Genomic DNA, 22226 nt, shown 5'->3' with positions numbered 1-22226 from the left:
AATCAAAATATCCTTTGATACTAATTCCAAAAATCCAAGATACTCCACCTGCACAGTTACCTTTAGTTACCAAGTCTGCACTTTCATCAAAGAACAAGATCAGGTTGGTGTGATACCTATTTTCTGCAGAGTCACACTGATGGGCTATAATTTAATTATATATATATTTTTGTCATTGGAATCCTGAATCACCATCTTATTATTTTCTGAAGATCGCTGTCTTGGTACCCAGAGTTGTCTGGGATAGCTCACTTGAGTTTTGCTTTGGGATTTTTGGCACAACTCAACACTATCCATTTTTGCCTTTTCTGTAATATAATTAAATCAATATTCATTGCCTCTCTCAACTTCATAACATCAGTTTTTGACATCATTCTCCTTATGCTGCGGATTCACACTTACTACATCCTACCTTTTCACAGGATGCCAACATTGGAGGACATCATTATGGGCATGTTTAGGGATAGATTTAAGAGAATATCAGCCGTCTCTTTCTGAGGTCAGTGACAAATCCAGAAGGAGATCCTGGAAAATCTTCCCATCATTTCTGTAACTCTACTTGGGTTGGCGGCCACTTGGGAAGGTGGAAGAAATCTGGTTCTGCACTGGGTGACTGACACTGGTGCTGTCACTTAACACACACAAGCTAAGCAGTTGGATGTTGGACTCCTGGCCAAATCTGGCAGTGAACAAAGATTGGTTTGACACAGCCAGATATCCACATAAAAGAGAAAGACTAATGCTGTATTTACAAGGTAATTCAGTGACACTTGATGACCACGATCCTAGCGTCTTAAAGAGGAAGGGAACAAGAAACGACTAATGAAAAGGCACATGGCTTAGGCTGAAGGACCTACTGACTGGTAAGCTGTGGCTGAGTGATACCCAGGCTGCCAAGGCTCCTGCCTGGCTCCTTCCCCTTTTTAAAATCTTGAACGCTTTTGTTCCAGCATAGTGATTTGACTGTCCCAGCACAGCACTTCACTTCACATAGACATGGATTTTTTAATCTGATCCTGAATATGAGTTCATGCTCCCAGGGAATTGTGGCCTGGCAAATAAAGGCATTCTCTGAAAGAATATTTTTGGCCCAGGGCTGTAACCCATTCTACCCAGTTCAGTATTAGTGGATTTCAACTTTCCAGTCTCTCACATCATCCTACCAGCTTTAGCAATGCTGATAATATAGCATTCCTTTACAGAGCTGTCAATATTTCATTTTTTTGCTGCTCAGGCAAGAGACAGAGATTTATACATGTGGAGCCTGCAGTCAGAGAAATACATTCTCACTAGGAGAATTACCATCTTTCAATATCCAGCACTTAACAAAATCGCTACTGTGGCCTATATGCCAAATTTCCTTGCACTCAAGCCTCTCCACCAAGCACCATATGGGTAAGATATATAAATAAGCATGAAATGTTTCCTCAATTCCTCATAATTAATGATAATTATCTTTCATATTCTACTCTACATTGGACCAAACATTCAATGTTCAGTTGAGCCTAGCCAGATGTTTTAAGGAAGTATTTATGAATATCTATTCAGATTTCCAATGACTATCACTTCAGCAGTTTTCATGCCTTGTTCTTATTGTTGTTGCCTGGATGAGTTTTGTCTGACAAAAACGTTTGAGGAATAAGGATGAAAGTTGATAGTCAAACAACTGCAAATTGTGACTGCATTTAAGAAAATGAAAGTTTGTCCCACTAACAATGTGCAGAGAGAAAGAATAGTTAAATTTACTGGAGAATTTGTATTTAAAAGTGAACTAGATTCAGCCTTCTTCCAGTTGGAAGGAAAAAAAAATATGTATATGAATGTCTTTTAATATCTATGCAAATTCAGTAAATTGTTTGTCTTCACACAGTTTTACACTACATTCCTTTAACTATGAGATGCTTCTGACTGGAGGATTCACAAGCCCTGGGGATTTTTAGTGCTCTCTGAGGAATGACACTTCCATAACATGAAAAGATAATATATGATAGCGATGTTAAGCCCCATTCAGGATCCACTGAACTCAAATAGAGGACCATCAGCCAACTTCAATGAGCAGTGGATCAAGAGCCCTAAAGTTGCACTTACTCTCTGCACCAGCACAGGACACAATGTATTCTGCTTTGTCTAGCAGAACTGTCAAATGCCTTTCCTTACAACATTTCTATCACGTTTCAAAGGGATTTATAAATCATTGTTGTCTGTTAATATAATGCAGATATTCTTTAAGTAATTCATTTGTTCAAAAACATTCAACAGAGAATACAAATGGAAATTGTTCAAAACGAGGACCACTGCACTGTATAACAAACATCATGACTTTTCAGTAAAATGAAACATCTGTCATGCCAGTTCTTGATAGACACAAGCCATCCAGATAGTGGCAGGTAGCAAGAGGAAAGGACAGCTTGTGATAAACAGTACTTTTCATTAAAAAGCACCTCACGTGTCACAAAACACTATTAACACACCCTGGATCCGTATGCAGTACTGCAAAACTGTAGGTTAGCTAATGGAAAATGAAGGCAAATCTTACATGTTGTGTATTGATTTACTTTTAATGTGTGTGTTGACTCATCTGCTCACTGAACTCACAAAAGAGTAAGCAAGTCTTGATTTAGTCTTGAGAAGTATACAAAGCCTTATTAAGACCTAACTGTATTAAAAAAAAAAAAAAAAAAAAAAAAAAGTGTAAGTCTGTCTCTATTAATATTTTGAAAGAGCTGTGAGTGAAATAAAAATCAGTTACGGTAGTGTTTACAGGACGAGGGGGAATGGGCTAAAGTTACGCCAGGGGAGTTTTAGGTTAGATGTTAGGAAGAATTTCTTTACTGAAAGGGTTGTGAGGCATTGGAACGGGCTGCCCAGGGAGGTGGTGGAGTCACCATCCCTGGAAGTCTTCAAAAGACGTTTAGATGTAGAGCTTAGGGATATGGTTTAGTGGGGACTGTTAGTTTTAGGTCAGAGGTTGGACTCGATGATCTTGAGGTCTCTTCCAACCTAGAAAATTCTGTGATTGATTGAAAACAAAATAAATTATAAAAAAGGAGAAACCTAATTTCAGGGAAGTTAAAAAGAGAAAAATAAAATACTATGAAATTACATGGAAAATACTTAGAAATATAAGAGACTAAGATGTAAGAGGCTAAGAGCACTTTTATAAGCCACCACTCAAAAAAAAAAAAAAAAAAAAGTTCTGAAAGGATGAAAAAAGCCAGCATGATAGAACAGAAAAGTAAATTTCCTAAAGCTATTAAAATAAAATAAAATAAAATAAAATAAAATAAAATAAAATAAAATAAAATAAAATAAAATAAAATAAAATAAAATAAAATAAAATAAAATAAAATAAAATAAAATAATAAAAAGTGGAATTTGTGTACTAATGAGGAAAAGAAAACAGAGCATACCTTGTCAAATAAAATATAAAACCACAATAAAACAATATGAAACAATTTTGAGACATAAAGATGTAGAATATAATAATCCACCATTCTGTAAATATTCCAGAAATGGGAAACTTGCCTGATATTCAGTGATAATCAGATATATAAAAAGAGCAGTCATGGAAGATAAAACCATAGCAGAAAAGTTAAATTAATTCTCTGGATCTGCACTGTCTGTGAAGGGGGATAGGATGGTTCTCATAGAAAGGTCATTCCTTTTGTAGACAAGTCTGAACAGTTGTCTCAGAGTGTCAATATTTCATAACAAATCCATAACATGGATTTGACAAATTGCCAATACCAGCTAATTTTCAAAGCATAATTCTGCTGTGATGCATTGCCACCCATTAAACTGGCCTTGATACCAAAACAGATGGCAATGATAAGGTGGAAAAAGTAATTTTATATTTTCACATATCAGCTTTAATTATTTAATGGAATTTATAGAGCATTTATAGGCATGGGGGGTAACAATGAACAACAGACTTGGGACATTTCTGCCCAAAGCTAATTGGTAAGAACCATAACAAAAAATGTATTAATGCATACATAAATAATTATGCCATATTCAGGAAGAACCGAAACAGCTTTTACAGAGAAAATACGTGCCTCAGAAGATTACTGGTCTCGTTTGCTGGAGCAGATAACCATTGAATGATACAAAACTTACAAAGCACTTGCAATTTAAGAAAGCTTTTGATGAGGTCCCTGACTCTCACAGAAGCAGAGGTAATATAGAATAAGACAGAAGGTGCTGATATGGATTAATAATTGGCCAACAGATAGGAACAAAACTGTAGGAAATATCTTGTGTGTTAACATATGGAGAGTAATGCACATGAGTAAACTCCTGAATATGATGGCCTCTAATATAGGCTTTACCATGTAAGAGAAAGTCTTTGTGGTAATCTTAAAGTTTTTTCTGATGGCATCTGTTCAGTGCATTGTGGTAGCTAAAAAGGTAATGGACAGCTAGAAGTTTCTCAGGAAAAGTCTGAGAGCAATACAAAACATTACGTCATGAGTGAGTTTAACCATAGTGCACCTCTGCCTCAAACACTGCATACAGCTCTGTTGGCTCACACTTCCTATTGAAATTAGAACAGGATAATGATCAGGATTAACAAACTATGATAAATTTTGTACAAATATATGAATGTAATGCAGGCGTTAAGGAAAAGGTTTAACTGAATAACAGGAAACACTTGTTCATACAACATACGATTAAGTTATAGAGTTCTCTGTTATGACACTAGGGAGACTGCAATATAAATAGGTGCAAAAAAAAGGATGAGACTAATTCACAAAGGAAAGGTCCATTGGTGGCTGGTAATCTGGTATTTGGGAAGTTCCTACAAACAGGAGCTGTTAAAGTGTGCTCTGTGCATTCCCTGCTCCTGCTCCTTTAAATATTCACCCTCTACTGAAGGACCAGTACAGCAGTTTTAATATTTCCCTATGTGTTAACGGACTCCTCAGCCAATGACAGTTTATTTTTAAAGAACCTTTTTAAGTTATACATTAATAGTAATAAAAATGCAATATCAGATTTGGGAAAAGATCCAGTCTGACAAGTTAGCCAGCAAAACCAATCTGGTGATACACTGGATGGCTTTCATTTGTTGTGCTTATCTTCCCACCCACCTTTGGCGTTATTGCTTAGCAAAGAGATGGAGGGATGGTTTCCTTCAGTGAAAAACTGTTCTAGTTCATGTCCGATCAGTCTCAGGCCTTCTTGATCAGACTGTCAGCACAGGTGTTAATTAGTGTCATGGGTGATGGTGGCTTATGCTGAGAACACCTGCCACACAGAAAATATACTGAAATTGATGGTTTGTTTCATGTGGTCCAGTGAGCACCAGTTATAATGACTTTGACCATTACTTTTCTGGATTTTGTGTGGCAGGTGCAATGCTTCTGGTCTCCAACAGTTACCAACTCACTGGTTCATCAGACCCCTGAAAAATCTTTCTCAATGGGTGACACTACTCCTAGTCATATTACACATCACACAGTTTTTGTTTTTCTGTCTGAGAAACCTAAGAACAAACACCTTCATATTATGAACTACAGTTCAAAGCAATACTATAGAGGTATTTTTATGTGGCCTTTTGAGAAAATACAGTTCATTTTCTTAAAACAATATTCACTGTGACAAGTACCCTGCAGGAGTTTCCAAGAAATGTGGGACATAAAAATATGAAAACAAGGAGATAATGAAAAAAAAAAATAGAAGCACAAATGAACATATGGTATCTACCGATAAATATGAACTCTAATAATATTGCTAGAAGGCGGGCATCGAAGTTAGATGATTCTTCTGAGGTGATTTAACTCATGCAGCTGCCAGTTGTGCAGTTGAAAAGTTCGATTATTTGTGAATTTAAGAGTACTGCAAAGCAATATATTTTCCAGAACAAATTTCTCTTGCTCCTCTATGACATTTGCCACCTGCAGTAATTTTGTCAACATCAATCAATGTAAACGATTCTCCCAGCACTTTCTAATAAATACAATAAATTTGTCCAATACAGGGAATACTCTAGTCCCCACTTGCTTTTAAATTAATTTCTATCCCCTTCAGGACATTTCTCTCTCATTTTTTCCTTATCCTGAAGCTTCTGATGAAGGTAGGTGAAGCAAGTTAAACAGAGAAAGAAATAGATTGGGGTATTCATTTGTGACCACACATCTCAGGCACAGTTCACAACACTTTATGAGGTTAAGAGAATTTTTATAGCTGTTGATAGAAACACTTGTAAACTCTGAAATTTCAAGCATATGAATTGGAGTTGCTGTTCACTATTGCCTGACCATAATTTTATCAGAAAGTATCAATCAGCCAGTAATGCTATGGAATTAATAATGTACCATTGCTAGGAATAACTGCAAGAACAGCTTGTGAGAAATTAAACACAGCCCTATTATATGAAAATTATTCCTTTGAACCATCTGGTGGATATTGCCCCACTTATCTTTAAACCGGAGTATTATTTTCTAGCACATCTAAAGCTACTTTAGTGAGTCCTACCAAAAGAAATTATTTCCTGTGAAAACTGCAATTAAGTGCAAGGCTTACATCCTGCCGTTCTCATTCCAGCATATATGACCATGCATATGAGTTCCCTATATGTTACTACAATGCAGTGTGTGGCAGTCAGATTATCAAAAATCATTACGAAGATGACTAAATACCCTACTGTCTACTTTGAGCTGAAAGCCTTTACAGTTGTGCCATCTGTTTCATCATAGTTCATTTCAAGCCTTTTACTCAAGCAAAAGGAACAGCCTTGTAATACATATCTGGCAAATTTGATCATGACCAGAAACATCTCAGTGTTAACAGTAAAATTAATCTATAAATAATAAGAATTTGGTGCAATTAACTTTAATGGTCCATTTACAAAGATATTTCTACAAAGTCCACATGTCAATCTGCTAGAATTAAAATTTTATTTGTAAAGGGGTATTTGTACACTAAAGTGCAAGAATAGTCCATAAATAGACAATGGTGGTCAAACAGATCTATTCTGCAAATCTGTATTTTGCATTCGCAAAATTAAAAAAATCTTACATACATTTTATAAGGCCAACATGTATGCCATGATTGAAATGAAAAGTGAGGCACGGGCATGAAGTATTTCTATTTGTTTCTTCAGAGGTGATCTCCTTGGAAAATGAGATGATAAAAGGACTTCTTACGCCCTCATCTTGCCTGCTTTAAAGGTGAGGGAATAAAGGTGAGGGAATTGCTGGAGACTGTGTGCTGGTTACCAGCCAATGTGTAGGCGTCTTGTGGTTTTGGATTGTGGTGTAATGCACCGTAATCTCATAGCTGCTCTCTGCTTTCTGGAGACAGCCCTGCTACCTTCTGTGCCTTCAGAGTCACACAGCACAGAGGTGGTGTTCACCATCTCTGCTCAGCATTTCTGGCCTTGTCCCAGGACAGCTGAGGGGCTGTTCTCTGGCCAAGGAAGAAGGTAGCCCCCATCATTCTTCCCAGTTCTACCACATGTAGAAACAGTGGCTGTCCAGTGAGGTGAAAATAATACCTGTCTCTGAAGGTATTTCATGTAGCAAGTAACACTTAGCAAGCAAGACTCCTTCTGCCCTGATCACACCCGCTATGTGTGAATACAACCTGAATTCAGGAGCACCCCTAGGATTGTGCCTAGCTCCATGCAGGTGCTTTTAATCCCTTTGATTTCCACAGGATGCCTTGGCTTGGCATTAGACATACACTTATCTGCATTTCTAGATAAGGATGCCTTCCAAGCCTAAGAGCTGAGAAGATGTACCCATGCCAATAGCTCCAATACTGAAGGACCTTTGAAGATTCCTTAAAAAAAATAGTAGTCTTGGAAATGCCTTGCAGCTACTCTGTCACACAGCCTTCCACAGGCAGACGCACAGATTTCTCACATCATTTCATGACTGCTGCCTACTCTGAAGTAAATGCACTCTCATGATGTGTAACTCTGCTCAGCTGAGATACACAACAACCAAGCATAGTAACTTGACTTTGTTTTTTTCTCCAATGTGGAGCTCTATGTGCCAAGTTTAAATCTAAAAGGAGTTATGTGGGCCTTTGAAAACAGATTTTATTCACTAACTGAGAAGTTTCTAACCAAGTGCAATGTTTATGTATCTTAATAAACAATGGTGAAAAGAAAAAGAAATGGTATGGTATACCTCCATGCAATGTCATGTAACAGTATGTGGAGATTGTGTATATTGTTAAATGTGGTCACCAATAATGGCATTAACACAAAAAGAATGAACCTTCACGCCAAATGCAAAGGATACTGAGGACTACTTGAAAGACATCATGCTACAGATTGGGTGACTTTACTGTCCTGATTCTTGTGGCATGTGTAGGCTCCATGTTAAGAAATGTACGCACCAAATAGTGTGCTATTTATTTCTGACTTTCATTAGAAGCATATTTCTATAGACTAGTTTTGTTCTGGGCATTCGGATAACTCTAGCCAGAGTGTTGGATCAGAGGAAGGGGACTGGAAGAGTTGAATGGTTCAGACTGCCTGAGAAAGAGCTCATCACCTCTGGATTATTTCTGTGACCCTGCCGTGGGTCAGTGTTGACTGAGGAGCACTGCTGGCTGACACAGGTAGGAAAGTTTGTGGTCTCATTGCATCCCCTTGTGGTTGGGTGGCTACAAGAGCTGAGGATTGTCCACCCCATGAGAACGAGGGACTGAGTGGAGAGACTGGTTGGATGCTCCAAACCCATGGTACCCTGGAATCCCTCCCAACACATTTTGCAGCTCACAGTATGGAGGCCTGTGAGTAAGTGTGGAGGAGGAATGTTTCCAACTACACTTTATTCCTGTATTTCCAAACATAGCATGGCTGGAGCAGCTCCGATGCAAACAGGCTACTATTCAGAGTGGCTCTGTGGTATCTGTGAAGCATGAGCCCACCTTTAGCACACCACCAAGCAGCAATCTCACAGTGCATGCACAGAAATTCAGGCAACAGAAATTGAATAATTCACGCTGATTTTCATGTGTACTAATTTCACTTCACATGGGGGGAAAAAAAAAAAAAGTCCTTGAAATCCACCCAACAGCAATTGCAACAGGGGTTAATGACATCTCCCTGAAAGGAACAAAAAAGTTGAAGTTTATTAAATATATTACCAGTGGAATCAGTATCTTGACTCTAACAATAAAGGTATGGCAGATACAGCTTTTTTTAAGAGACCAAAAAGAGAGAGAGAGGGGGAGAGAGAGAAACTTGAGCTGCATAATCTGCAAAATCCTGATGACACTTCCTAAGAGAAGACTGTTACCTTGTGGGGTAGAACTGATCCACTATCTTCAAAAGTATCACTCTAAATCCTACAAAAATATCTTGCAGCAAGCATTTTTCATCTCTTGGGAGCTTATTTGTAAAAACAGATATTGAATTAAAATTTCTCACAAGCAGTGAATAGAATTGCTACGTATAATGATCTTAAAAAAAAATGAAGAAATAACTTTCATAATCTATTGTCTTTTCCAAAAGAGAGAAATCCCACTAGTGTTAATGATAGTTACATCTACAGAGAGAGAAAGAAAGAGCAGATCCCTTAAGGCAGATCCTCAGACAATGTGAATTAGCAAAGCTCCCAGGAAGCGCACTGAAGGGAGATGTGGCAATTTACATCCACAAAGAATTTACCCCTTTGATGTTTATTCTTCACCCTGGCCTGCCACAAGATCTAATCCTATCTGTCAGCAATAGGGAACCTTAACAGCTCATATATGCAACTCTATAGCAGTTCCTTTCCTCATCTGTGACAGGGCAGAAAATGAACTGCAAATGTCAGGTCATTGCTTCCTTCTCTTGCATAGGCATTTCAGAACTGCTGCACTTTGCCTTTTAAGGGTCCAGTTTAATCCATTTCACCTTTGCATGTTGTATACACAACTCTTAGTGGAGACTCTTGTTTATTCATAACAGGGTATGTTCTTAGCACTCCTTACTTTGCCATCTCTGTGAGGATAGAAGGTGTGGAGTCAGCTCAGAAAGCAGAGGAGGGAATCGTTAATCAAACCCAGGAAAGAGATACACTCAGATAAAGCGAATAGGTGCACAATTGCAACAGCAATACCCCCAGTTTTGAAGTTTAAAAAATCCATACTTAAAAAATCCCCTTTTAGGGCGATAGCTGGACTACAGAAATGCCACAGAAAGACATCAGGAGAGCTCGCCTTTCCCCAAAAGTCGAATTCCTCACTTTACGTCGGTGCAGCTCGCCTGGCTGCAACCCCCGGGCTCCTTTCCGAGCATCCTCAACCTCGGCGCCCCTCTCGCCGCCCGGAGCGGCCGCGACCTGTTGGGTGCCGGCGGCAGGACGGGGGCAGCGCCGCTGGGGGCTGCTGGGACCCTCGTTTGGGGGCTGCTGGAGCCGCCCCCAGCCCCGGAGCCGCCGATCCCCGGGGACCCTCCCGCGGGCGTGGGGCTGCGCGACCCCGGCTTTCGCCCACTTGGGACCCTGTCTCGCGTGTCTCCCAGAGGGGAGCTGGGGGGCCGCCCCGTACCTACCTTCCGTGTGGACGGCGGACACGTAGGTCCAGTTGTAGCGCTTGACGATGTCGAGCATGGCCCGGGCTTGCAGCGTGTCGGAGGGGACCACCCGCAGGAAGTACTTGTAGAGGGTTTTGTCGCTCAGGTCGATGCTGGTGGCCGAGTAGGCGATCTGCGGGATGTCGAAGAGCTGCAGCAGGTTCTGCACCTGGATGGCCACCGAGCTGGAGCCCGGGCCGATGACCCCCGCGATGGGTTTTTTCAGTCTGCTCTGGGGCTGGGGCTGCGAGTCCGAAAGGCAGCGGCTGCCGCCGTCCCTGTCGTCCCTGATGGAGATGAGGGAGTCCCGTATGAACTCGATGCTCTGCTCCAGGGCCACCGAGGAGTGCCAGCACGAGTCCCGGATCTCGCTGCCCAGGGTGATGTTGGGCAGCAGGACCGGGTCGGCGTTGATCTTATCCAAAGTGTGGAACATGGCTTCCACCCGCTGGATGCCGTACTGCTCGCGGATTTCCCCGCACTTCCTCTCGGGCACTTTCTCGGCCGGGGGCTGGTGGTGGACGGAGAAGAGGGCTCCGATGATGACATCGCCGTCCATGCGGGCCACCGAGCGCTGCGAGGAGGCGGCCGAGAGCAGCGCCCTGCGCCCCGTGCCCCGGGGCAGCACCTCCGCCTCCAGCAGCAGCGCGGGGACGAAGACCAGCAGCACGCCGATCATTTTGTTGCACGACGTCGTCCAGACCCAGGCGACGAATTTCAAGGGCTCTCTTTGCCTGCACATGGCTTAAGGGCGTGTAGGAAATGGCATCCGCTCGCCCCCGCCGGCTCCCGGCTCGCTCCGAGCAGCATCACAGCGAGGTCTCTCTCGCAGCGCCAGGCAGCCGTCAGCCTAGGGACTTCCAACCTGGTGGCACAGAAACGGGGGACAAAACACGCTAGCGGGGGGCGCTCTCAAACCCCAGCCCGGCGGCACATCCCCGCTCCGCCACTCTCCCAGACGCCCGGCTCAACCCGCTTCATCCGAGGCTCCCGGGAGCAACTTTCCGGAGGGAGATGGAAACAAAGCGTGAGCCTATTTCCCTCGGCACGCCATCGGGCACACCAGCACGCGTGGGGCTGGGAGATCCCATTCCTGTTTGCAGCCAATGCTCCCGTTTCGAGCCCCCCCCTGCCGGTTCTGCCCCGCTCCCCCCAAGTTCGGAAGTTTCCCCGGGCACCCGGCCTCGCTCGGCCCTGGCGGCAGGAGGCGGCGCTGCCCTCCTCGCCTTGGGGCTCCCCGGAGGGGTCTTTCCCCGGCTCGGGGGGTCCTCTCCCAGGGGAGACAAGGGGGTGGGAAGAGAGCCGAGGAATCTGCCCCGCCGCCGCCGGGAAATGTCATTTAAAGGTCAGCGGAGGGAAGGAGCGGGAGGGAGCCCCTTTGCAGTTTACCTGAACTTTTCCGTGCGGAAGGGGCGAACCCGTAATGCAGCCGGGGACACACACACACACACACACACATGCCATGGGGAGGTGGGGGGGAAAATCCATGCTAGTTACTACGGCAACGGCGGGCAAAGTCCCGCTGCGCTTTACCGGCACGCCTGCCTCGCAGCCAGGCTCCGGGCCGGGAGAGGCGGCGAGACCGGCGGCGGCGAGCGGAGACCTCGAGAGGGACGGGCGGCGAGACCGGCACCGGCACCGGGAGCCGGCAGCGGGGAGCGGGGAGCGCGGCCGGGCCGGGTCCCTGTTGCTCGGCGGCGCCGTCAGCACCCGGGACAGCGCCCGGCTCCCGGTGCCCCCGCCCCTGCCCCGCATCCCGGCCGCGAGCACCCCTGGGTGCTTCCCCCAAACTTCTGCCCCTCTGCTGCCGCGGTCCCCCCGCATGCACCGACACCCTGACACCCCGACACACGGACACCCCGACACCCCGACACACGGACATACCGACACACCGACACCCCGACACGCGGACATACCGACACACGGACACACGGACACCCCGACACCCCCGCCACCCCGACACACACCCCCCGGTGCACGCAGCCTGTCCGTCCCGGTGCTCGTCCAGCCGGGCGGGCAGCCCCTTTGGGGTGAGGCTTCCCCCGCCTGCAGCCCCCCGCCCGCAGCCCCCCGCCGCCGCCCGGTGCCGGTGCGGGCCGTGCCGGGCCGGGCCGTACCTGTCCCGGTGGGGCGGCCGCTCCCCGGGCGCCCCGAGCAGGCACCGGCGGCTCCCCGGGCGCCCCGAGCTGGCGCGCTGGCGGCGGGGCGACGGCTGTGGGCTGGGCGCTGGTGCCCTCTGTCTTCAGCGCCGCTCCACCGCAAGGAAAAAAACAGGTCATCCCGGGCTCATCCATTATCTCACACGGAAGGCTCAGGCATTTTCTCCCCCTCCTTAATTTCTTCCCCCGTTCGCCTCGCAAGCGAGCAAGGGAGCGTCACCCGGAGCACGCAGCCGCTGCAAGGGGGGGTCTGTCTCTCCTCCCCCCCCCCCCAGGCTCTTTATTTATTACCCGCTGGCCACAGTTAAAAAGAGCAAAGGCGAGGGACGGGGCCTCGAAGGCGACCCCGACCACGCTCGGGGGACCCGAGATGGCAAAATGTGCTGAGCTGCCTCTCAGGCACTGTTTCGCTATTCAAACAAACACACGTATATTTACACACACATTTATATGCATATATATGTATACAAAAAGGTATTGCATCGGGATAAATCACCTGTAAGGATAAAGGCATTGAGATTACAGTTTTCAGGTCAAGATGAAGCTAAATGAAGCACGTGAGAGGCATGTCAGATTAAAATAATACCAGATTGAATAATCATAATTCAGACGACCTGCTTGCATCCCTCACGCGGGTCTCGGGTGTTTTACTTGACTGTACGAAAGTTAAAGTTAGATTACCTCCCCGCTGGGAACTCTATAGATATTTGTCCTACTTTTGAAAGAAAGAGGCAAGGACAAACATTTAACTATTGCTCATTCAGCGAAGGGTTTGCAGCGAAGGCTGCCTCAGGGGTGTCTTCTCCCTGTGTCAATATTTGTGCTTTCTCTCCTGTCACGCAGCTAGTTATTTGCCTGCCTCGTGTGTTGATCCATGAGGAACGCTCATTGCAGAAGACTCAGCACAAGGCTCCCACAGGGCCCCCAGTCCCAGCCCAGGGCAGCTCGACCAGCACCAGGCCTGGGGGCACGGAGCTGTGTGGGGTGGGAGCAGGGAGGGGAGCTGAGGGGGTCTGGGGCTCCTGTGAGGACACCTGGGGTGTGTGGAGGCTTTGGGAAGTGCTCCCCAGATCCCAAACAGGGCAGTGGGACCGCAGGGGCCTCAGTCTGCCTCTTCTTGCTGGCACCACCCTCGCAGGCAGCCTGGTGTGCCCCAGGGTCCCCAGAAGACTAGCAGAGCAGGCTGTATTGTCCTTCTGGTGTTGGTGCTCTGGTCTGCATGGTGTCACCCTGTGCCACCCTGACCCTGTCACTACCCACAGATCCAGCACTTCTGCCCTCACAAACAGCCTGTGCCCTTCATCTCACTGTCCCCCCACATTTCTGAACACACGGGACATTCACCATACAGTAACCATCCTTGGGGCACTGCATTTTTTGCAGACCTATGAGCTGCCATCAGATGAGAGAAGGATCAGGGCAGTAACAGAGCAGGGGCTGTAAGCAGTACTCACTTTCTGTGGAAAACTACCTGGTGTGGAATATTATTCGTTCATGAAACAGAGGAAAAGTGAACAATTTCCAGTCTCCTATGAAACACAATTTGAAAATCACTTGGAGGTTGATTGAAATATTCTATTTTGATAGCATCAAAAGTGTTTTGTTCTTGCTTCAGTTTAAACATTTTATACTACGTAGCACAGAGTGTCATTATTTTTACTTCAAATGAAATCAATCACCAGCTTAAAATGGAAGCTCTTTTCCAGTATTTCTCCAAAAGATATATTTTTGTCTGCAACAGGCATAATCCTGTTAAACGTTTCTTTTTTAGCAACATGGGTGTTTTGCATCAGAGAATCTATAGGAAAAGTTCTGGTCAGCTGTAAAGAGAAAGGCCAGCATATTGTAGAAAACATTTTGAAAGGCAACTAGTTTGGGGTAGCAAGGACTTGGTAACTTGGCTTGCTGAGACCCCATTTTGGTCCTCCCTCCTCTGCTTTCTACCAATTCAGATTGACTGTTTAATTGTGCAGACTCTACAGCAACGTTACTGGGCAGACTTAAAGCTACTCTGCAAGGATCAGTGCCTCTAAAATTATGTGGTTTTATTCTGCCTTGAAAACAAGAGGAATTTTCATATTTTCCTGTTTGAAGTCAGTTAACACATATACACTAGCTATGTCATAAATTCTCAGTAATCCTTTCCATTCTGCTCACTCAAAGGCTTTCCTTTCATGATTTACACAAGCCACCTACTATATATACAGAGTATGTATGCAAAACATGCACAGGTATCCCTCTGTTGTAGTATTTCATCTCAGTATCGTGTTTGCTTGTGAACAAGGATTTAGAGTCATAGAATCATCAGGCAGGCTCGTTCTGTAGAAACAAGGATTTTAATCTTCCTAATATATTCAGCATGTTTTCTCCTCTTCTCTTAGCAAAGCTAATGCTTCTCATTGGTTCCACTTTAAAAAAAAAAAAAAAAAGTGCCAGCTACAGCACCATTTTTACCCTCTTTCTTATATTTAAGCTATGAAGTCACCCTTTCTGTTAAGATGCAAAGAAATGGCATTTTAAACAGTTTGATTACTTACCCTTATTTGCTTCAATTGCTAGGAAGTGAACATTAAAGGATCGATGTCAGTATATACAGAGCTTCATAAAGGTCTGATTGCTCAGCTGTTCCTTGTACCAGTAGATCCATTAAAATTAAGTAGGATTAACCCATGAAATTTAGGTCTCACTTCTGTGATATTTAGAATCTAGAAACAGCATCCACACAGACCTGCACTTTTATTGGGCTACTGTCCCCTGCTCTTTTTTTTTTTTTTGACAGGCATACACACCCCTCAACCACAAGGATTCCCAGATATATGAAAGCTTCCATTGCTAGTCGTCCAACTCCTGCTTATCCCCTGTCTCAAGTCACAGCATCCTGAGCACATTTCACGGGCTTAGAAGATTTCACATCCTTTTAAAATAACCAAAATACCTCCTCAGAGATTTAGTCAGGAGGTTATGATTTCAAACATCTTTCAAATAAGTGTGAGATCCAAATCAGTGCAAAACTCAGCACTTGGAGACGTCTTGCAGATTTTTGAGACTCTAAGGATTATAGGCTTCGTGATGTGATGAGCAGACCAGATTTATTCGTACGTTCAGCAGTTTCAATCTCTGGCTAGCAGAAATGTTAATAAACCAAAAACAATTCTTTTTGCATTTTTAAGTAAATGATTGGTTGCTTTAAAAGGTCATATCAAAAAAAAAAAAAAAAACCAAAACAAAACAAAAACAAAACAAACAAACAAACAAAAAAAAAAACCACCTCTCAGCCAAAGTTCTTCATGAAGACTGTCAAGGAGAGGGATCACACCACCATGCTCTCGAAGGGAAGAGGCCTGGGTTTTCCTGAAGCTCACCTCTCAAATTGTTTCTCAGCGTGAACACGTGCCATCCAAACAATGAAATGTGATAGCCAAAAGCACCCCCTTTCCCTTCACCACAAGAAAAGCTACATGCCCCAAAGGCTGCATGACTGCCCTAGGTCTCCCTGTTGTGCAGGTATCTCAAGAATTTTGTCCTTCTGGTCCTTGTGGACATGCTCACGATGAATGAACGAGAAGCCAGATGAACGTCCCCAGCACAAAGGAAGCTGGATACTCAGTCCTGGATAATGTTCCAAGCCATCTCTGTATTTATTTATTTCTTAACTGCAAAAATGTACTTATGGTGCCCTCTAGACCAAAATGCTGAGCAATATTTACAATAAATTCTTACACACACCAATTCTATCTGGCTTAATTAGTTTTGATTAAGCTCTCTTGCCTTGAAATCCTCTGATTTCCCTGAAATAATCCACTAAGAAACAACCTGAGCAAATAGATAAATCTGTTCTGGGTCCTGCATATCAGCAAGCTTGTGTTACAACAGGCCAAAGAGAAAAATGCATTCCAAAGTCAGAGGTCCACCATTTCTGAGCTTCAGACTCCCCTTTTAAAATATACAAATCTCTCACTACATTTGGAAATGTCAGTCTGAATCTCTCTGGCAGGACTCACTAGATAGGGACTTACATTGTGTGAGTATCAAGGGAGAGAAACTACCTTTGCAATATGGGGTTAATTCGGGTTAGCTAGAGGCATCTGCTGAGCTAGACTACTAACAAATGGAGCACACAGTTTATCTGGAAGTCCCTGTACTCTATGGAGAACAATTTAGTGCTCTGTTTGTGAGAAGCCTGACAGTTAAAGCATCTGCAGGCTGGAAATTTTCAGTGATTTTCAAGGACAGTTCTGCGTAAAGCCACCTGCAGGAATCCAATCTGGTGCCACAAAAAATGGTAAAATCTGCACATGGAAAGAAGGTCTTTGCAGTGCAAGTGATAAAATGGCATTCCTGTTCCTTCTGCCACCCAGACTTTCAGGCTGGACCTGTGGGTCAGTAAGTGCTTACACTGAAAAATTAAGTCACAAAAGGAAAAAGTAACTCAAGAAGAGCAAAAGTTCACTCAGAGTACTAATTTCTGAAAATTCCCTAGTAACTATGGTCAGCACTGAAGAAAACAGCTCTGTATTTACCAGCTGATATTTGTGTCTTTCATTTCACCACATATTTCCCTTCCAGATATTTCGTATAACAAAAAAGGGATAAGAAAAAAGTCTCATTAAAAATCACAAATGTCAGAGACAGAAAAGGCTAGCCGTCTTCCCAAAACAGGATCATTTTACACTTGACTAAAGAAACAATGGAGGTTTTGCAAATGTCATTTTAGCAATCAAACCATGTGTAAGAAATCTCTGACACATTTTTAAGAACCTATCTAATGCTCAAAAAATAATAAATAAATAAATAAATAAATAAAATGAATGGTTCAAAACTGGTACACTGACTTAGGCTGATTATCCCAGGCAGTTGCTTTTGCCATTTACAGTCTATTCCCACTTACGTAGCACTGTGTACAAGAGACATTATCATCTTCCATAAGTACCTGTTTTTGAAGTCTTTGCAATAGCAAATAAACGTAAGAATGGAAAACCTTAAAGATAGGTTGGGGTTTATGATGACCTTTAACTGAAATGATCTCATTTTCCACCTTGCACCTACCTTCTTTATGCATTTACATTTGTTCAGAACGGATGAAAAATATGCCTGAAAATCACTGACATCAGACAGGTTGCTGTTATCCATTCTCACTATACATGGGTGTAAATGAACAGAGAGGAAGAAAGTTTAGAAGAAAAGGGGTGTCTCAGAGTGAGCTACAGAGATGTGAGTGGATTCAAATGGACTGAGGTGTCATGGCTTTCCTCTGAGGTTGTATTGGTCTTGCCTGCATTACATAAAACATAGTGTATGAACACTATGGATTGAGAAGAGCAAATGAATTGATTAACAGGCTGAAGAAAACATGTTTTGGATTCATATTATGATGAACCAGAGAGAAAGAGGTATCAGAAATGCACCATATCCTGTAAGCAGCAGTAGAAAAATACCTCCTGCCAGGAAAAGGAAAGGGGAGCAGCTATGCTTTTTTATGAAATCCATATGGCTGTCTGTAGCCAACATATTTATATCTGTGCAGTTTACATGCTTCCCATGCTTTAGGCTGAACCTAATGGTTCAGTGAAGGAAACATGACAAAATATTAGGCAATACTGTGTTTATTTTTAATACATAGTTGTATTAGGTGACTTTAAGCATAACTTACAGAATAAAGAAACTGATACCCAAGTATGATGTACAAACTTTATTATTTGCAAACTGCTTGATTCATTTGTTCAAAAAATTGATACATTAAAGCACCACAACTGCAAAATAAGATGCTTGTTCAGAGAAAATACAAAGCAGTTCTTATTAAGTGTTTACATGTCCTGACATCTTCTTTGCTGTCAAAAACAAACAAGAACAGTATCTGAGTACATATGTTTCTTTTAAGTACTTCTTTTATTTATAGCCCTCATGAGGAATTGCCTAGATAACAGGATTTCCATACAGACTTTATCACTTTGACTTTCCAGCTAGGCAAAGCATTTCTGGAAGCATTTCATTACTTCAAGATCTATTAGGATCATTGTAATAACTCTCTTTCCTTTCACTTCCCTGACAGTGTGCTGCTGTGGTTTGGTGACACATTAATTGCTTTTTCTCTGCCATTTCTTTCTGGTCAAGTGCCTGCACTGTCTCACAGGCCCACTGCCATTTCAGGGATGCCAAGTCCTTGCTCCTCACCTGGGGTACCTGTCTCCTTAGCCATGAGCTGTAATTGATTGGTCCTTACGGTGCTTCATATCCCAGTTACTCCAGAATCAGACGTTTTTACTCTTGCCCAGTTATGCAGCTATACTTAACATTGGATTTATCACAAAATTGTCTTCATTAAGGTAGGATAAGAAATGTCAAGTATAACACCACTATTGGTGATGACATGGATGAGGCCCAGGTGATGCTTGAATGCACTGACTGTGAATGATGGTTTCACTATGTATATTCAAATGTTTTCTGGCTTGCATTTCTATCAGCTATTTGCCTTTTGCTACCCATTCTCTAACTAGGTGATATTTCCTTTATTTCTCCAGTCCACTTATGAGTAATGGATTGTATTTGGTTCATGCATTAGGTCACACAGCTTCAAACACCATACTTCGATTTTTGCTCTCCTGCGTATCCTCCTCATATAATTCCCTTTTTCATGACTGATACAGGTTTCCCAGAGCTTTTGGATTCCAGACCCCAGCAGTTCATCCTGCTGTGATTAACTCTGGCTCAAGTACTTCTCTGAAGTACCTCATAACCCCTGCAGTACCATGTTGGTACTGATGACAGTTCAGCTGTACTTTAAATCCCTGTAAAGGATCAGTGATCCTCTACTGTGTTAGAGTTTGTTGTATAATTCCTGTTCTAATGAATACTCTTTTTTGACAGCACATCTTCGAAAATTACTAGAGCTGAAAACTTAACTCTACATAACTCTGAGAGTAGTCTCAGGCAGACCACTTCCTCAGGCAGACCTCCCCCTGGATAAAGAGTGGTAGTCACCCCCTAAGAGGGCAGCTTTGGGACCAAGCTACACCACTGCTCTGAGATGTCCAGTGGCAGCCTGTAGGTCTTGGTAAGGCATTTTAGATCATTTTAGATGTTGGTCTACAGGTCCAAAGAGCTGCCTACTGTAGGAATCATTTTTCTCCCTATGCTATGCTGCTACAGAGGGGATCAAGATGTTGCTGAAAACAGGAAGGGTACACTCTGTAAAGTTGCTGAGATATTAGAACTTGTAATACAACTTTAGGGCAATTTTCAAGTTACAGCACAGAAGACGTTTGTTTGCCATTGCCTCTGGAAGGGACATCATAAATAATGAAGGAACCAGGTGGTGACTTGGGTGACCTGCTGAAGTTCTTTGTAATCAAAGCTGAAGCAGTCTATATTTACTAACTAAATAACTGCAAAGCTACAGAACCAAAAGCCTGGACACACATCAATATGCTAAAACTAAATAAACTGAAGACAAGTTATTTGTCTTTTTTAACATGTCATTGGAAACTGTTGATAACAAGCAAACCTGTCCATTTGGAAACTTCACAGTGCTTGTTTGACCGTTGTAGTCTTGTAATTTAAATTATTCACCTATGCCCAGAAGCATATTTGATTTCACATTTTGCTGTTCAATTTTTGTTGTTGTTGTTCTTGTTGAGCAAAACATACATGTAGTTATCAAGACATAAACTGGTCCTGATTTTCTGTAAACACTGGAATAACAATGCTCTGAAATTTAGATCCCCTCATATACTTTGAGTTGGACATTAAGAAAAATGATGCACCTAAATCCATTATTTTCTTTAGGAAAACTTACTGTCTGTATCCAGGGGTTTGAAATGAAAATGATCAAAAAAGGAAGCCAGAAGCATTGAACAAAACCCAAAGAGTTTTGTTCAACCTCACATATTATTAATTACAGAACATTTTATCTTTTTTTGTCTAAGCATATAAAAGCTGCTGTGTTTGCCTACTGATGTAACCCTCCTCCCCCAAATACCAGTAACTATTCAGTCTGAAACTGGAAAAAATATCACTGAAATTTGAAAAAGTCTCAAAGATATATACATTTGTTCAGCTGTTTTGAAGGTCCACAGCTGACTAGAGGTAGACCTGTATAAATAGCCATATTGGAAGAGAAGCAGGCAAAGCAGCACCAGTGACAGCCAAGTGCCCAGTTGGCATTGTGTTGGGCCTGCCACGGAGTGGGATTTCTTTGCCCTGGGGACTAAAGAGAGGTGACTACCAGAGTTTGGAGTGATCATGAGGCAGATGTTTCATATGCACATAGTTACTAGAGTTGGGTATGAAGGTGGGTTCCTCACAGAAACACTAATACCCTCATGTGTGTAAATTGTATTTATAGATTATTAATCATAACTCATAAGGGGACTCTAGAAACTTAATTCACGATGGATGAAGGGACAGGAAGAATACATGATTGAGGTGTTCTGCCATCATACTATAAATCAAAAAGCATTTAGGTAATCAATATTTGCTTCACTGAATTAAGAGAACTCACTTAAAGGAAATTTTCTAAATATCAATTAGTTGTATTATTTAGAGAACATCTGCATATTCACAATGATGAGTTTAAGGTAAAGTGGCCTTGTGGTTTTCAAATCATCTGTATATGCCTATTATGTGAGCACATATTATTTTAATGGTATATCATTTTATTTTTATTCTGGAGGACATTATCTTGATAACTAAAGCATGCACTTGTTTTTGTTTTCCTCTTTCTTGGCAACAGTTTCTGAAAAGACTCTTTTTCATCTTCACTGCACTTTTTCTTTCTTTAGCTGAAAAAACATAAGAACCCAATAAATTACCTCAAACCAGCTCAATTGATTTAACAGCTGCTGCTAACTGTCACTACAGGAATGGGCAGTGATTGATTTCCATGTCATTATTTAAATTCAACAGACGCTTGCTAGTGCTGCATAGGAAACATCTTAATTCTATTGTGTTTCTGATTTCTAAATGGTACCTGCACTTAGTCTTCCTTGCATTGTGTTCAAATCACAGGAAAATGGCTTTTTCAAATCTATTATTAGATCTCCTGGACTAACTGAACATCTTATTTCCTCGCTGGCTTTTTTTTTCTCTAAATTCCAGCCACTGTCAAGAGGAAGCAAATTTGCACACCATTCTTTCATATTACTCTCCTCTACCATCCAATTTAGCATGTGCCACTCAAATAATTTATATAACATTTTCAGCCTGTTTTCTATATGAGCCTGAATTTGGATGAAAAATCTTCCCTGTTTGCTTCCATTTTGTGGCTTCATGTAAATAGACTAATGGCACAACCTATAGAACCTAATCCCAAAGGTCATGTGCTTAACTCTACTCTCATTTTACAGAGCTTTTAAGTTCGTGCCCTCACAGTTTTCTTTTTAGAAACTGAGGAGGAGGGCAAGGGGAGGTATTCAGGGATATGAGCTCAGAAGACAGCCTTCAGCTTCAGTTGTCTAGTTCATTTTTAATTTTGTTTATTCATTTCTAATGCAGTAAAAGCCTCATGAATAAATAACCCCTAAAAAAAAGATCTGCACAGTAAATACTCAGATGGA

General features: G+C 42.6%; 1 protein-coding gene across 6 annotated transcripts in view; it reads right to left on the bottom strand.

The window, feature by feature from the left end:
• Window positions 1-15859, bottom strand: part of GRM1 (glutamate metabotropic receptor 1) — a 188906-nt gene extending 173047 nt beyond the window's left edge. For 2 of the 6 annotated variants that reach the window (XM_068677026.1, XM_068677025.1), the window contains exons 1-2: window positions 12634-15859; window positions 10496-11381 (exon numbers count right to left, since the gene is read on the bottom strand). In XM_068677026.1, the coding sequence (XP_068533127.1) occupies window positions 10496-11258 (763 nt within the window). In that variant the 5' untranslated portion in view covers window positions 11259-11381; window positions 12634-15859. The remainder of the gene's footprint in view (window positions 1-10495; window positions 11382-12633) is intronic. The other 4 variants (XM_068677023.1, XM_068677028.1, XM_068677024.1 and 1 more) reach the window with 3 other exon arrangements.
• Window positions 15860-22226: the final 6367 nt, after the last annotated feature.

Source organism: Anas acuta, chromosome 3 (genome assembly GCF_963932015.1).
Source record: "Anas acuta chromosome 3, bAnaAcu1.1, whole genome shotgun sequence".
In the NCBI taxonomy this organism is placed as follows: domain Eukaryota; kingdom Metazoa; phylum Chordata; class Aves; order Anseriformes; family Anatidae; genus Anas; species Anas acuta.
This window is presented reverse-complemented; position numbering and strand designations above follow the sequence as displayed.